Source organism: Echeneis naucrates, chromosome 12 (genome assembly GCF_900963305.1).
Source record: "Echeneis naucrates chromosome 12, fEcheNa1.1, whole genome shotgun sequence".
Lineage (NCBI taxonomy): Eukaryota > Metazoa > Chordata > Actinopteri > Carangiformes > Echeneidae > Echeneis > Echeneis naucrates.
In genome coordinates, this window is record NC_042522.1 from 10241610 (window position 1) to 10258666 (window position 17057).

A 17057-nucleotide genomic window follows, 5' to 3' on the forward strand; every position below is an offset into this window, starting at 1 on the left:
TGTCAGAAGTCCCCAAAATGTCAACTTTACAGCATCTGACAGCATCTTTTTAGCTCAACAGTTGAGCATATCTAACATCATGTGATTTTTGAAAAGGTCTTTTAAGCCCAAAAGGCCTAAGAATTCTCTCTGCGCAGAGGTAGGCCAGCTGAAAATTCCCCACAATAAAAGAAAAAAAAAAAAGGGAGTGTTAGATCATTGTTTCCACCAATGCTGGGGAAAATGAAGAGATTTAAAGGTACACAGCAGGTACACAACAGGTTTCCACATATGGCCAATATTACCTAATACCTCCTTGATTTTTCTAAAGATAAATATTGCATGGCAAAAATAACAACGCAATGCTTCCCAATTTTGTATTATCTACATTGCCATAATGTTGAGGACTAGCTCTAGCAGACAGGACTTGTTTATAGAGATACTTGACTTCCAAATGGAGGAAGAGAATAAAAAGTAGATGCAAAAAGCAGAGTGTGACAGCTGGCTGTGGAGGGGCTGAGAGGTAGGGTTTCATGCCTGGAGCAAAAAGACCTTTTTGCTCTAAATCTGCTTTTCTGGCTTCAGTGAACTACAGCATGAAACAATGAGCTTACCACAATCACCATCTTAACTCAACTTGTTTGCTCTGCTCAAATAGTCTTGCACGTTTTGAATACTAAGCCTAGAACTGGGTTCAAATAGCAAGCGACGGAATATAGTATGAATGCGAAATATTCAAATTCAATATATTTTAAGTGTTAAAGATATAAATCTGTGACATGGTCGGGTGGAGTGATGATTGCCATTTATGAGTGAAATTAAGGACTGAACATATTCTGTGAGTTTAAACTTAAATGATATAAATTTTGGCCATTTGAGGATACAAAAATGTCTACATTATACATCTATATATGTATCTATCTATCTATATATATATATATATATATATATATATATATATATATATATATATATATATATATATATATATATATATATATATCATAGTTTTTTTGCTTTTACAAATACCATACAAAATGAACGAAGATGAACAGCATATTTAGCATAACAGCATTATATATATATATTATAATTATCCCATTGTCCAACGAAATATTACAGATATCATGACATCAGTGTTGTCTGTGGTACTACTGTATGGTTCTGATGAAATCAGTGACTTGGTCACCTCAAGTGCTTGGTGAATTTACCAATTTGTGGAACAGGGCTGATGAATCATATTCTAAAAATTTGAATTTTTACTTTTTTTTTGATTGCATTAGTTTCCTGACACTCAGTCAGAGGACAGGGTGTCTGTAAAAAGTATAGTCCACCCACTTACTATTGGCTGGAACATGTTAAACCAGTAATTTCTAAGTAAAACCTGAGAACCACTGGAAAAAATTGCCTAAGATTATGGCTTTGATGTAAATATGGTAAATCTGGCATGTTTAGATGCAAGTAGACTCACCCTCTGCAGGGTCACGGTGTACTGCTCCCACACAGTCTCTTCCATGACTGGGTTCTGTATAGAGAAAGGAAAGATTACCATGGCAGGTTTCGTTTCACTGAGCAGATTAATAATGCATTACATGATGTAACAACAAAGCCAATTCATTAGCCTCTGCTGTCATTACACAACTGTGGGCTCACAGGAGAACAATGGCAGGCCTCTGCTCAGCTGTTCACAACTACACTGACAAAGAAACTTTTGACTCTTTTGAATGTAACTCAGATGAGAATCACTAAGCATCCACTTGCTTCCTTAAAAATAATCATTGTCCTCTTTTGGACAATGACATGAAACCATCAACAGGTGAAATCAACACTTAAACGTGTGCTAAAACTTGTCACAGACTTTACAAATAATAAACTTTCAACACTGCAATAAAAATTAATTCAATGATCCATTACTATGTTAATTATTTTTTGATTAAATGTTGAGAACTCTAAAAAGAGCAGTAAATGGGGAGACTTGGCTTGTAACTGCTTGTTATCCAATAGTCAAAATCCCACAAAAAGTGATTCAAACTTACAATCACATTTCCTGTTAAACGACAGATCAATTAATGAGATCAGCCCATCAGTTCAACTGAAGTACAAATGAACTTTTGCCACAAATATTTCATTATTTAAGTGAAAATTTGCTCACCAGAGCATTATCGCAATTTCCCAAACAATGTCCCTGAAACTTCTAACAATATTTTCCTCTCTAAGAATACCAAGCAGCTGGTGTCACTTTTCTGAAGTCCCTAACATACACAATAAAGCAACTTTACAGACAGAAACTATAGATCCAGTTTAATTAGAAAGAATAAACAAATCATTCAGATCCATATGAGAACCAGACAGGTCCAATTTCCTGAGCCAGGGATTGAACCTGAGCTCCACAAGCAGAAATCCACTCACAAGTCCCTGCAGGATGCGTATGGTCTTGACTGCGTGGGCCCATTTCCTGTGCAGGCTGAGGACGGTCTTCATTGTTGGCACTCGCCGTTGTTCCCTTTCTGTGTCTCTCCCTGTTCACCGCCAGTGGTGCTGTGGCAGACTGATGTGCGCCACAGCCTCCTCCATGGCCACAGCTGCACAACCACCAGCAGCTCTCTCCCTGCAACTGCCCGCCTGCCTGCCTGCCTTTGACGTAAGAGGGATTCTGCTGGCCTACATTCAGAACAAATCCCACCGTCTGCAGTGTAAACATACAGACACACCAACTCCTGCACAGGCACGCGGTGATTAAAGTCCTGAGTGTTCATCACTCAGGACTGATCCACCATTGGGATGGATCAGCAACATCCACAGCAACAAATCATTCAACACATTTTGAGTTTGATTCCTACTCAGTTATTGACAATAACAGACATTCGTCATAGTTGCAGAGATGGTTACACATCTGCAAAGCCAATCCAACCCCAAATGTGGGCAGAGTGCAGAGTAAATTTCTGACAGCACAATAGTTCTGATTTGAAGTTGTTGGGTTTTTTGGTAAATCTGTGTGTTGCTGACATCTCAGGCCTAGGCTTAGTGAAATGGGGGCATGACTCAGGCTGGCAGCTAACCCATCATAACCCACTTTTTTGATCTTCAGGCAAGGGAGGAAAAAAAAAACAAAAAAAACAAACAACAAAAAACTGATGACCAGTGGCAGCAGCAGAGACACTGCAAACAGCAAAGACAACTGTGTGAATGAGAACTGGGAAACCAAAACAAAGACTTGTTTGAACAATGCTCTTCAAAAAAAAATAACATGAAATAAATTTCCTCTTAAATTGATTTTAATCAAACAAGCAGGAAAAGAATCTTCTCGTCGACTAATTGTGCACTGTCAAGCTGAGATATTTTTCTGAGACCGTGAGAGACATTTGTTATTTGCTAAAGTGAGGTCAAAACTTGTTTTATTGCTAAAGAAAACAGTAAAAACTGCCACTGCTTCTTTTTTAAACATTTTGCACTTGACACGGCAAAGAAGACTAAAAAGTATCGTAAGAAGTATTTAGTCCAAGGGCAAACCAGCTTTAATCAAACTGCCTTCTCGTAAAATGTGATATGATTATGTCAGCTGCTGGCTTGCTAGATAAGTTGTAGTCTCCTGACTGTGGGCCATTATGTAACAAAACAAAAGCACATTTCCACTAATGAGGAAGGTGGTTGAAATACTGGGTCAACCTCACAGGACATGACTTAGAAAAACAAATTATTTCCATATTGGGCAGACCCTTTTAAAACACCAGATACATTGAGCGTCTTTGAAAAGTCTCAAGACAGCACAGAGGGCTTCACAGAGATAAAACACTCTTTGGCTGACATTCAAATTCAGATCCGACAAATCCTACTCATTGTCTTCTTAATTTATGGTTACATAAGAACTTCACAGTGGTGGAGAAATACATTCTGATAGGAATTAATGAATAGGAGTTCATCCACGATACAAAATTCACTTTAATTGAATCCTTTAAATATTTCAAAATCATTTGGCATGGTTTGGTTGGAGAAAATCTGTATAGCTTTCCACTAAAGACGTTGGAAACAGAAAATATTTTGTGCTGGAAATAAACAACTCACTACGTGAATTTGTTTTCAGCTACTTTTCTGCAAATCAACTCATCGCTTATTCTGCTAATTGTAACAGTGCAAAAACGGTTCAGGTTCCAGTTTCTGTATCAATAGTGATATTAGTTAACGGCACCGATCCAAACTCAATAGTAGAAAATCATGTGGCATGCTGTTTTCATCAACTGTGTAAGATGCTTAACTCCAAAAACAGCGTGACCTTAAAATAACTGTACCACTTCAAATGAAAATGAGGTGACATGAAATGAAAAGGCAAAAAGTCCTCAATCCTTCACCCTGTTAGAGGTGTGTGACTGTGAGTGGAAACCTTGTACAGGTCTGCTCCCTGCTGGCGACAGAGCCGAGCTACACAAGACAAAACAACACAACACAACAGCTATGGACTCAAAACGCACAAGCTACATGTGTAGCACTTAGTTTGTAACAGACGCTACACTTACAAACTAGCCTTTACAAAAGTAGAGAGGTTAATAAAAAATAATAATGAAAAAAGGAAGCAAATTATTTTACCACTAACGCAATATTATAAGACACAGACAATTAAAACTACGCTGGAGAAAAACAGCGATAAATAAAAAGTCAGTCAGCTTTCTAAGATGAATGAACGTGTTTCTTCCGGTGACGGACCGTTAGCTGACAGCTAAGAGCAGCAGGTGTAACAGGCTCAAAGTGGAAGCTGGGCTAGTTTCTCTCAAAACTATAAAGCTTGTCACACACACACACACACACACAAAAAAAAACTGTACCAAGAGAGTACCTTTTTGTTTATATGCCGACTTCTGTTAATCGGTATTTTAACTTTAAAAAGGGGTTCGTTCTTACCGAGAAATACTGAGTGGCATATCTGCTGAGGGAGAGCGGCCCAACTCCGTTTACTGGCATCACGCACTTTGGACTGTCCGGGGCCGGAGTTAACTAAACACTGACTACTGTGGGACTTACACTTGATGTGTGCAAATGTTCTGACGTTATTAATAATAATAATAAAAAAAAAATACGCATCTGGAACGAAGAAGTGCCTGTTCTTGTGTTAAATAGCGCAGTTTTTTGAGAAAAAACACGAAGGTTAGACTTTAAGAGCAAAAATTAGCGCCGACTACTCCTTGTTCGGCTCAGGTTGTACCAAATGGAAGAGTGGGTGGGCTTGATTTTAACTTAGTAACTGCGATAAATAACACTACAGGAAAAACAGCACCAAGGAACGTAAACCTCTTTAAATAACAAAAATAGACATCGTTATTGGTGATAACAAACCACGGACAACTTCGCATTCATACACATCTATGTATGGAAGTTGGAGCCTACCCGTTTAACACCACTGGGATAGATCAGTCCAAAATTCCCATTGATTTTTAGGGATCCTGCTGTGAGGCTCCCAGACAGACAGCAGCTTTAATATGGATCACTGCACTTTAGCACTCTGACAGACACAAAGGGCTGTTTAAACTCCATCTATGAAATACATTTAAGTGTATAAAATTTTTTTTTGGATGGCCTATACTTTGATAGACTAGTCAAAAAGTCAACATAAACAAAAGTGTAAAATTATAGGCATTAAATAAATATATTTCATTATATTCAATACATCTGAAGTGTTACATCCAATACTTTTTTCTGATTTATTATTATTAGATTCTTCTATTATTATTATTATTATTATGTTTACAGGCTTACAGTCAGCACCCCAGTTCCTGATGGGCTTGAGGTCATGGCTCTATGCAGATCAGTCAAGTTCTTGCATACCAAACTGGGGCCAACCATTCCTGTGGTTCTTTAAAGAGAGATGTTTTTGTGTTCAAATAGAAAGGGGTCTTCCTCAAACTGTTGGCAAAGTTGCACTATTGTCAAAATTATCACTATATCCCATAATTGGTTTACTTTAGATTACTTAGGTCACCATATACTGGAAAATGTAAGGCAAAGGTCTGGAAAAAAACTAGACTAGACTGTTTTTCTATTTAAAAGTGTATGTGTGTGTAATAATAGCCATTGAAGTCTTTATCTGGTATTTTATCAGAATAAAACTAATCTCAATTTGTGTCCAAAATCCAATACCACTTAAATATAACCGAATCTTTCAATGTCTACCATTTTAACAAATGACTGAATCTGTTGTGTTCATTAACATTTTATCTTCATCTTTTAATTTAAAACAGTGATGATAATGACAATTGAAAAAAAGGATGGCCAATTTATTCAAATTAGCACATTCCACACTGAATGAAAAATGCAAAATAGGCCTTTAAATAGGCCACCTTGATGCAAAATTGCTTCAATGGCCTGAGTAGTGTGTGACCAAATCATTAAAACAGTTATGTTTCTGGGACATGGCATGCCTATTGGCTTAATCATCATCCTGGATGCAGGATGCAGGGTCTCTGTAGTTGTATTGAAATAAGAAAAAGTGGAAGAAGCCTGAGAGACACTCAGTCATTCATATTTTAACAATCATTGTGTCAACCTTGTTTTTCATTTTCTCAAATGATGAGATTATGAAAGAGATTACAATACACAAATTTTTCATCAAGAGAGAGATGCAATCGTGAATGTCCTGTTAAAGGAGGAAAGAAAACCCACGGTTAAATACAAGTTACACGATGCACAGTGTGTGTGTACATACACACACAAATACACACACTTTAGTCTTTATTGAATATTCATCAAGTTGCATGTGCGCAAGCAGACTTCCTGACTGTGTCTTGCTCTTGAATAAAAACTAACTAGAATTTGAATGTTGCATACCTCCACCAAGGCCAGACACTCCTACGCATGTTTTTGAGATTCATTCATCCATCTTTAACTGCTTATCCATTTCCTGGTCACTGGGTGTTTTTGAGATCCTGCACCAAATTGTCTTGGTTTCTTTTTTAAATATCAAGTTCCAAAAATAAAGATAAACTCACCAAAGTGCTTTCTTGCAAATGGTAAGCAATGGGAAAAAAAAAAAAAACCTCTGTTGCTTTGACCAACGCAGAGGTATGAAAAGTCTAGAGTACGTCAATATTCAAGTCATAATGCTTTAACAGAACAACATATTCAAAACTGGTTAAGTGTGAGCGTAGACATGAAACAGTACAGGAAATTAACAGGACCACATGGTAAAGAACATACCATCATAATAGCCGAGTAACTTCGTGAAGACAGGCGGCGCAGATACAAATACTGGGCTTCTCTCGACCAGCAGAACTTGCGACTGGACTTGATCAGATCAGTGCTGGTCTGGTCAGAGCCAGACTGGTCCCTGAGAACACAGAGAGAGAAATGTGTTCAATCTATCACTCTACTCTAATCAGTTGAGGGCTAAGATAGTAAGAAGGACATGAGTATGAGCAAACTGGGAGGTGGTTGGAAAGCTGTAAAATGTTCAACAGAAAATGTCAAACTTAATTAAATGAGTGTGATGGTGCAAGAGAAACTAATCAAAACGCAGAGCCAACTCCAATGCTCAATTATTCCATTTAACAGACAACTAAAACCTAAATGAATGATAAAAACTGAGGAAAATGGCTGTGCGTGTAAATGTGAATTGCATATATGCTTCTATATTTTGGTTTTATTTGGGATTTTGACTCTTCTACCGAATGTCTTACACACAGAAAAGACCACAGTCTCACAGACATTAATTTGCAACAATCTCCCTATGTGTATCATAACAGACTCAGACTGTTAAGGAAATATAGGCCAAATATTTCATAGACCAAGGGCTCAGATGGGAAAAGGCAGGGCTATAAATGTTGAATAAAATCAGCCACGTGTTCTCCAAAACTAAGCCAGCTGTGTAGGGCTTACTGAAGTCAGATTTACCTGCACACAGATACTACTGACTATAATACTATAATCTGCACTCTCAGATCAACAGCAGCGTTTTTGACCTCGTAGCTGATGTGTCCAAACACGTGGCAATCTGCACCCAGATGAAACGACTGGGAGTGAGTCAGAAAATGAGTCAGAAATGAGGTTTCTCAGGCACTCGGTCTGAATGAGCACAGTACACAATACACTTACTTTAGTGATACTGAGCCACAAGGGAAGACAGCAAATTGTTTCTGCATGACTAAAACTGCTGCCCCTTCCACATTAGGCACAGAAGTAACCTAAGAGACTTCTGAACTTCACAAAAGGAAGGTTTAGATCTGCCTTAGCTGCATTGATTTGTTAAGCAATAATTTACACCCACATGTGTTACTTGTCTTATTATTAGTCCACCTCTATGTCAGGGAGAAAAACCACAAGTTGGACCCAGGAAGCTGGTGGTCTGATTCTGGGCTTCTGCAGTCTGCATGTTCAAGTGTTTCCTCTGTCTCTGAGTTTAGATCTTTATATCCGAAGTGCTGTGTGTACTGGTATAAAGTAGCTATATGAATCCATTTGCAAATGGTTGAATGCGAGATCTATTATACACTGCAGTCCATTTACACTATTTATTTTAGCAATGGGGACCAAATACACAATACAGGAAGTGAGTCATTTGAAGACATGATAGATATGGTGTGAACAGACCAATAAAATGTATATGCTGTATATAAGTCTTGCAATGTATAAACTGTAGATAAATCTAAAATAGTTATTTCCAATATACAATATGCAAAACAGGCAAGAATGGTAAAACATGGACAAATGAGGATGCATGCATTTGGCTTTCTTGAAACAAGTAATTCGTTACTGGTGTATTTATTTGTATAATTTTCAAAGATATACACTAATGCAACAAGATATGCTGCTGTTCACAGTTCAGGTCACTGTGGTTTAACAAATCAAGTGAGCTGTAGCAAGTACCAACTTGGCTTCTCCAAAAGTGCATCAATGAGAGAAAACAAAACTAACAAGATCTAAAGGAAATCTTGTAGTTGAATGGCTGAGAAGTTTATTGTTCTGATGTTTTGACAGTTCACTGTCCAATTCCAGGACACTGCTAATACTACTCAAGCATAGTAGTAGAAAACTACTATGAACATGGAACGTGACATTAATCTTTTCATCATGCATTGCAGTTACTTTCAAAGTGTCTCCTCATGACCTTGTGTCCAAATTCTTAGCAACACTGGAAAACACTGATCTTGATGTCATTGATTCTAGTATATTGCTGCCTTTGTTAAGTAATAACATAACTCCTTGTTGTTGTTGTTTTTTTTTTTTTTTTTTTTTTTAAAGGCACTCAAAATGATAATCAACGTTTTTATTTTCAATGCTGTGAAGAGCTGAAATAAAATTCACTCTCATTGTGTTGGTGAGACTGATAAACCAAGACTGAGACCCTGACAGGACCCTAATGTTACAGCGGGCTTATTTTATTTTACTTCTTTCATTCTTCAAAAATATAAATGTTGCCCCCCTGAACTAGACACTGCAGTGTGCCCAAATATGTGAAACACCATCAGGTTTTGGACAGAGATCTCTGTCCTTGTAATAAATAATGACAGACAGAAGTCTAACTCACCCCGGGGGTCTCCACAGTTTCCTGCCAGGTGGCAGGAGCTCCCTTTTGTTGAGCGGTACAATACCCATGGCTGCCTGCATGATGGTGATGAACTTCTTAAACTTCATCTTCTACTTCTCAACTATCCCTGAAAGCATCACACTATTACAGCTACTCCTCCATCGCTCATCTTCTAATAAGGTTCCAGGTTCAAAATATTCACATCCTCATCTCTGTCCGTACCATCTACACTCCAAACTTATCCTTTCTTGCCACCTCAGTGCATCGGTTCTTCCACGCAAGCTGCAGCTTCAGTACCCAGAGCAGCAAGATCCCTGTGGTGCAGTTACAGTGATTCCTATTTCGGGCTGCCAACTCCGAGATGTCCTTTTTGCTTTTCTGAGTGAAGGATGATAAAACAGCAAAACAAACGGCCACGTTCCTGCCAGGCGGTGGGCTGGACGAGCAGGGATGACACCACGTCACTCTTACATAATTCTGGAGCTTCTCTGGACATTACATTAATGAAAACACAGACTCTGCCACCACCATCACTGCTGCAGCTGCAGCCACTGGGGTAATTGTGGTACTAAGCCCTGACAGATCATGTATGCTCCCCGCCCCCTTCTCCTTTAATCCCCCATCAAAGCTTAGTCTTCTTGCCATTTACACCCAGACAGACTCATCTACTTCACCCTCAGATACTCCCACACTTTCAGCCCAGGGGCAACCCCTTATGGAGGGTGATTAATGATAAAACTACAACTACACAAATCTCAACTGTAATCACTCTGCATGAGGACAGATCTGTGAGTACAACACACGTTTTAGAGCGACGTCCTGATTTTGTGCATTACATCTGAAATCTGCTCGACTCAAAATGAATAAATGTAGATGTTTTCATAGTGTATCTAATTGTTTCTGGACAAAAATGGAGCTCTATATCACAGAGCGAGAAGACCCATCAGGCAACTCTGAAAAGAAAGTGAGTCATGCACTGCACCACCAATGAAAATTTAAAACAATGTGTTCAGCTGCAAAACAAAGTGCATCAATCTCATAAAAAGTTAACACCCCATGTTGTGCTCAACTGCTAGGAAAAATGCAGATGAAATTAGAAATGAGCTGATTGCTTTGTGATTGTGATGATTTGCTGTTGAGGACTTTGTTTTCCATGCACAGGTTCTACCTAAGGCATTTCCAACATTTTCTAATTGATAATTTCACTAATTGGCAGGAAGATTTTGGACCAATCAACACTATTACTTGAACTATTGTCAATGTTAAAAGACTGAAGACCAGAGTAACCCTACAGCATGTTGGCATGTTGAGGACAGAGAAAGGGCTGGTCTGGTTATTTCACTTTGAAACCTTAAAATGCAGCTGCAAGTTTTGTTAACTCTGGCTATTTCTGATTAGGAGGAGAATGATGAGGAGTCAATGTGTACTTCATGATGTTAATCTCTACATACGTTTTAAAGTCCAGCTAATATTTCCTACTTTCTTCAGAAGAGGCTATTCACACGCCTATTCTAAATGACAGCCTTCATTCTAATCTTGTTGGTTAACAAACACATACACATCTCAAACTGAAACCTTTTTACCATAAAGTTCATCAATGCATTACTCATCCTGAAGAGCTGATTGGCAGTATTTAAATTTACTCAACTTTACAAACAAAACTGGAAGCAAATGAAGAAAATATTTAACCACAGCCACCTAATTTATTTAAACAGGGCATCTAAGATAAAACAGCAGGGGTATAGATACAAAGGACTCAAGCCAGCACACATTATGTCCTGCCAGATTGTATTTTCCACAACACAATCAAAGCAATTCAGCAACAGACAATTTCTTTTAGATAGTCTCTTAGGCATAGTACACCGGGAAAGAGCCTAATGGCACCTTCAGGTCAAATCTGCTCTCATGTGAAGTCTCAAAACTGGCATTTCAGGCTGATAACATTAACATTAATTTTGTATTTGCTTCTCATGATTGTTTTGACATAAATGAACTTTCATAATGCATCCTTAGCTACTTCCCCCTGATAAGGAGGAAGTCACACCCTCTGCTCTCACAAATTCCAGGCATGCACTCTACACAAGATTAAATGTCTGTATCGTGTCATCCCCAAGTCACCAGCTGACAGCAGGCTGCCATGTCCTGGGAGGTCTTAGATAAATAAATAATCGCTGGAGCCTCTTGATGAGCTGCCAGCCAATGCAAACTCTGGAAAGGATTTATATTCCAGCAGCTTGGACGTCTGGATTACGGCTCTCGACGGTCGTGCCATGAGAGCTGCTGCAGATTTCACTGAGCAGCAGAAATCCCTCAGTCCTCTGAGGGTGGGGTGGGTAGGAAAATACCAGGAAAACGGTGAGAGGGGTGAGACACAAAAATAACAAGTGTTGAGTAGCAACATGACAAAGGGAGGAGATGAGGAAAAGGAAGTAAAAATGTTTTTTTATGTTCACCCAGTGCATTGTCTTTGTCACAGGAGCCCAAATTAGGAGCCTTGTCTGTCTTGAAAGCAGCGAGGACACCAAATTATTCAGTTGTGCAAAATTCACACAGCAGCATAACATTTACAGGCGGTTTTATCATAATCCAACACTTTACCCTAAGCTCACACAGCACACTCATCCAGCCCAAATTGCAGTCAGAGAGAAAAATGTGGATGTGCTGATACCTTGCAGGCCAAAATGTCAATGAAAATGCAACACTAAGAGACAAAACTCACACCTTTGGACATCTGGAATTTAATGAACTAAAATGTAAGGAACTAATAATTTACAGATCTGTGGTTAATTATTTTTTTCGGTTGATCAAAAAACTAAAATATAAGAAAGCGTGTCATGTTTTTCAGGAGAGGCTGAAGGAAAACAGGAGCGAATATTGGACTTCATCCATCAGGGGGCTAATGTTGATTTGCATCTCAAGAATGTGACAATAAGCCATTGTCAACAATGGCCTATTGTTACAATGTCAACAATGGCTGAATGATACAGATTTTTTTTTTTCCTTAATTTTGCAGATATTGCAGTTACAATACGAGCCTCAACTTTCATTATGGTGATCTTTGCGATTCATTCCATAAGGACAATGTGATTCTTGATTGGGCTTAGACGATTTCTCTTTACATCGGAGCAAAATCATTTGTAGGCTGCTGTGTCTCTGCAGCACCATAATGCTTCATTTTTGTATGCTGTGACAAAATATATGTGTTCAGCCATTGAGTGAACTGTTGATTTGAAGCATCCATTTTGTAATTTAGCTGTCATTGTGTTAATCATATCAACTTTAAGTGGTGATGTTTATCTTTCATAAGAATAGATTGATTCTCTATTCGAACATAGCCCAACTTGTTCACTAATATTCTGCTACTAAACAGGCAGAGCCATCTGCTTCAGTCTGATCAGCACTTTACAGACCATTAAACCTTAAAATAATATTCAATGACTAATGTAAATCTCCTGCATATTCAAAGTTCCTTCTTTGACCCTTACTGCATGAACTGATACACAAACATCCACATCTTACGGTTTTGAATTGCATGGACGGTTGCATGATGGATATTTACTTAGTGGCAAGATTTGATGTCTTGCGCATCAAGAAGAGCTCCTCCTGCATTTTCATAACTGATATAATCTTTTGGCATTTTGTATTTTTCCCCTGAACATATAAATGCACATCAAGGCACTGGATGCTCAATGCAGCTATAATTTAAAACAGTGCCCTCCGTAAAGTTTAAAAAAAAAAAACTACCAAGATGAATTCTTTTTGGAAGTATTTTTTGACTTGCATTCAACCTGCAAGTCAGGGCATTTTCTCATAACAAGGCTAAAACTTTAATGATGAAATAAGTCAGAGAGTAATTCTCTCTTCCAACGAGTTCCCTTGTCAGTACATATTTTCACTATTTAATGAACCCTGAAAATGCCTTATATTTTTTTCCCCTTTTTTTCTGCAGGTTGAGCAAACGGAGCTGGAGTTGTTTGATCGTCTTAATGCTTTTACATAAGCAGTTTGTTTCTCTGCCTCTTGTCACTTCCCTGCATGTTGCGAGTAGTACTGTGATGCTGCATTAGTAAGGCCCAAGGCCATTATGCAATGTCCATATGCAATGCATGTGCGAGCCAGATGGAGGGGACACATGCCACTAACAAATCTGTGATGCGAGTGAAGAGAGAGAGGGGGGGATTTTGGAGACAGTGAGGAGTGTGTGCACGTGCCCTACACAGGTATAATTCATGGAACATGATGTGACCTGAAGAGGCAAGCTGATCAACAGCTAAAAATAAAATATGGTAATTTTACATTTTGCAGGAATCCAAAACCTATAGGGGTGTGAACACAACCACAGCTCTCGCTGAGCACATGTACTCAGAATTGACTTCTAACACTAATGATGTCTGCACTCCGTTTGGCTGAGCTCGTTTCAGGGTCCTTATACTGCACGGGCTACCTCACTGGCATTGCCAACTCAGACACTACAATAGAACAAAGCCATTATTATTAAAATCTGTACCATGTACAAAATGGATATCGCTGTCATGTTAAAAGGTCAGCTGTCTCTCAGACTGTGGACCAGAACCAACTGGCCCGCCTTGTATTTCAGGTGGGCCAACAAATCTTAATTATAAAAAATAAATAAATAAATAATTGTTTTTTTTTAATGTTTAGGAAAAAAAAAATCTATGCTGAAACAATAACTTTTCCCTCTTTTTAAGGCCTATCACGCCAATTATAGTGTTGTCCATGTCCGTGTTGGCAGAATCGCTTTTTCACTTTTTAAACAAACACCATATTTTGGCAGATCTCTACAAGAGTCACTATTAGCCAACAAGCCAGCACCACAGAGTGCCTAACAACAGCAACTGTTATTTACACCGTCGACAGAAGAGTTCTTACTCTGAGCCCTGGCCTGGCCACAGGGAGGTTCCTGGTCAAGGACACTTTGACATTTAAACAGGAGAAGCCAAACCACAAAACCAAACCTTGCTATTAGTGGGACACACACAGCTTTTTTTTTTCCTTGTTGTATCCTACCTGCAAAAGTACTGTTAAAATGTGATACTTTTCCTGAACAAGGCATAGTTAATGTTACTTAGTAACACCAAAGGAAATTGTACATTTTGATTTTGGTGGCCACTCAAATGTCCCTTTGAGAAAATTTGTATTCATGGCCTCAGTATTTCTGAATGTCTGCCTACAGGCCTGACCACACCTACAAGGGGAGCAGATTTATAGCAACAGGCCAGATTTACATAGCATGACGCACAAACACAATAAAACAATAAAAGAAACGTAAATGGCTAAAATATAAAACTGCTCAGATTCCATTCCCACATCCGGTTGCCAGTTTATTAGGAACACCGAGCTAAAATGAGCTATACAGCCTACCAACAACTCTTAGTCCAATCCCAATAGCAGATATGTTTCATTTTCGTTCATTTAATTTTCAATTTTATATTGTCCAGCCTGTTGAGGATCAGGTCTGCACAGTGTGTGAGTGATCAACCATCACCAACAACTACAACAGGGCAGCCTACAAAACAAAAACTGGACTTACAGCCGGGTGTACCTAATAAACTGGATATTGAAGCGGTGACACTACAATCAGACAGCTACAGGAGTATTACTGTGTAGTGTGTCCAGCCTTCTATGGACTTCTGATTAAAACTCATTTTCCATTCAGTGTGTGTCTTCACACAGACAACATGGTGGATGAAGTTGCTGAGAGAACCCGGTAGAGACACACAGTGTCTTTTGTTTGTGTGTCTGTGTCTGTGTCCTGAGGCCGCTCTGACACAAAGCAGCCGAGGCCTCGCTGGGAGTTTTCTTTCACTGTCGACAAAGCACCGGATAAAAGTTAGAAATAAGAGTGAAATAAACCAGGAGAGGCGGTCTGTGAGCTCAGCCGCCACGGCGAGTCGACAGCTAAATGCACTAATATGGCAGCGAGCGAGGCGACACACACACGGACATACACGGACACACACGGACACACACAGGGTGCACTCACCAGGTGGAGGTCCGTCTGTCCCCTCAGCCGGGTGATGGCGGTGGAAACGGGTGTCCGTGAGCCGGATGACGGTCAGCCTTCGCCGGGAGGATCGTTTTTGGGGTGAGTATTTTGATTTCTCCAGGTCCAAATAAAGTGATTTCCTGTTTCTCGCAGGTATGTGGGCGGAGCTTCGAGCCGCAGGTGCGGTGACTCCCTGTGGGTGAGATGGCGGTGTCACCCATGACTCATCCTTCCTGTCAGTCCGCTGAGACACGACGACTGTTGGTTTGTTGTTGGTTTTACCGAAATGAATCCCGGATTACTTACATTCATCTTAAAAAAAAACAAAAAAAAAACAATAACCAGCATACTATAGTTTATTTATGTTTCATTTTTTACTTTCAGTATCAAAACACAAAATAAAATCCCAGTTAGCTTTTTGTCCTGTTACATAGCTTCACAACAACAAATAGTCGAGGAATAGAGGATTCTGTTGACGTGTTCAAAAATAAAATAGAATTTTAAAAGTTATTTGATGAAATTCAAATGATGAAAGTAATTATTCACTGAATTGTTGATAGATTAAATCAGAAGTTTTTAAAACGTCCATGAATTCATTACCACATGATTCCACCTATGCCCACATTTGTTCTTTACTTCTACATGGTAGAAACACAACAGTGGGTCTATGCTTTTCATTTTTGTCTGACTCGTTGAACCTGTTCAGGCTAAGACCTTCTGGCATTTTAGCTCTCCGTAATTTGCTATTGTCAAAATGAAATTTAACTCATTGCTGAGGGGTGAACACAGGTTCAACGCATGAAACGTCCTTACAATAATATAAAATTTCACTCAAAACTAAATACAATCCTCTACTAAAATGCCAGAAAACAGAAAGAGGGGAAAATGTACTGAGTTAATTTTCACCTCTGCCAGATGTTTACATCTAAATCTGATTAACCTCAATCCTCTAAACATTCAGGATTCACTCTCTACTCAGTAAAATATCACTGACTGAAAAATTACACAGAACATTACTGCACACTAAAGGCTACAGAATTGAATTTAAATTTTTTTTAAATAAATTTCTTTGCACAAAATACACATGAATTTTTATGTTATCCAGAAATATTGAACTATCTCTCTACAAACTAAGGCTCATGTTTATTTCACATCCTTTAACAACCAGCTGTGTGCTAGTGGCCAGTGGGCTCCCGACAAAACTGAACAGTTTCTGTATCTTCCCAAAATGTTGCTCCAACTCCCTTATGTCTGCATAAAATATGGCAACATGGGCGTGACGTAATTTTATTAAAAAACCAAAAACTCCCACTGATAATGGCAAGGAAGTGGCTGCATGTTAAAATGTTTTATTTATTTCTCACTTGTGTTCCAGAAAATCTCTTTGCACAGTCGGCACCACTTTTACCACTGTTATAGAGAGACCACCATTAAAATGACTAAAATGGTAATAATTTCTTAATGGGCCCAATAATATTAGGAGCCTATAGGAGACGTTTCTTTAAGTAATTGCCTTATTGAAATATAGATGATGATTTAAGAAATTTGAATACAAGATATGAG

The 17057-nt window shown here is 38.7% G+C and overlaps 1 protein-coding gene across 5 annotated transcripts in view; it reads right to left on the reverse strand.

Moving 5' to 3' along the window:
• tjp2a (tight junction protein 2a (zona occludens 2)) overlaps nt 1-15661 on the reverse strand; it is a 30338-nt gene extending 14677 nt beyond the window's left edge. Inside the window, exons 1-3 of one of the 5 annotated variants that reach the window (XM_029515123.1) lie at nt 9488-10017; nt 7162-7291; nt 1451-1504 (exon numbers count right to left, since the gene is read on the reverse strand). In XM_029515123.1, coding sequence (XP_029370983.1) covers nt 1451-1504; nt 7162-7291; nt 9488-9594 — 291 coding nt within the window. In that variant the 5' untranslated portion in view covers nt 9595-10017. Of the gene's footprint in view, nt 1-1450; nt 1505-2388; nt 2970-4872; nt 5464-7161; nt 7292-9487; nt 10018-15491 lie in introns of those variants that run through there. The other 4 variants (XM_029515126.1, XM_029515125.1, XM_029515124.1 and 1 more) reach the window with 4 other exon arrangements.
• Between the last annotated feature and the right edge of the window lie 1396 nt (nt 15662-17057).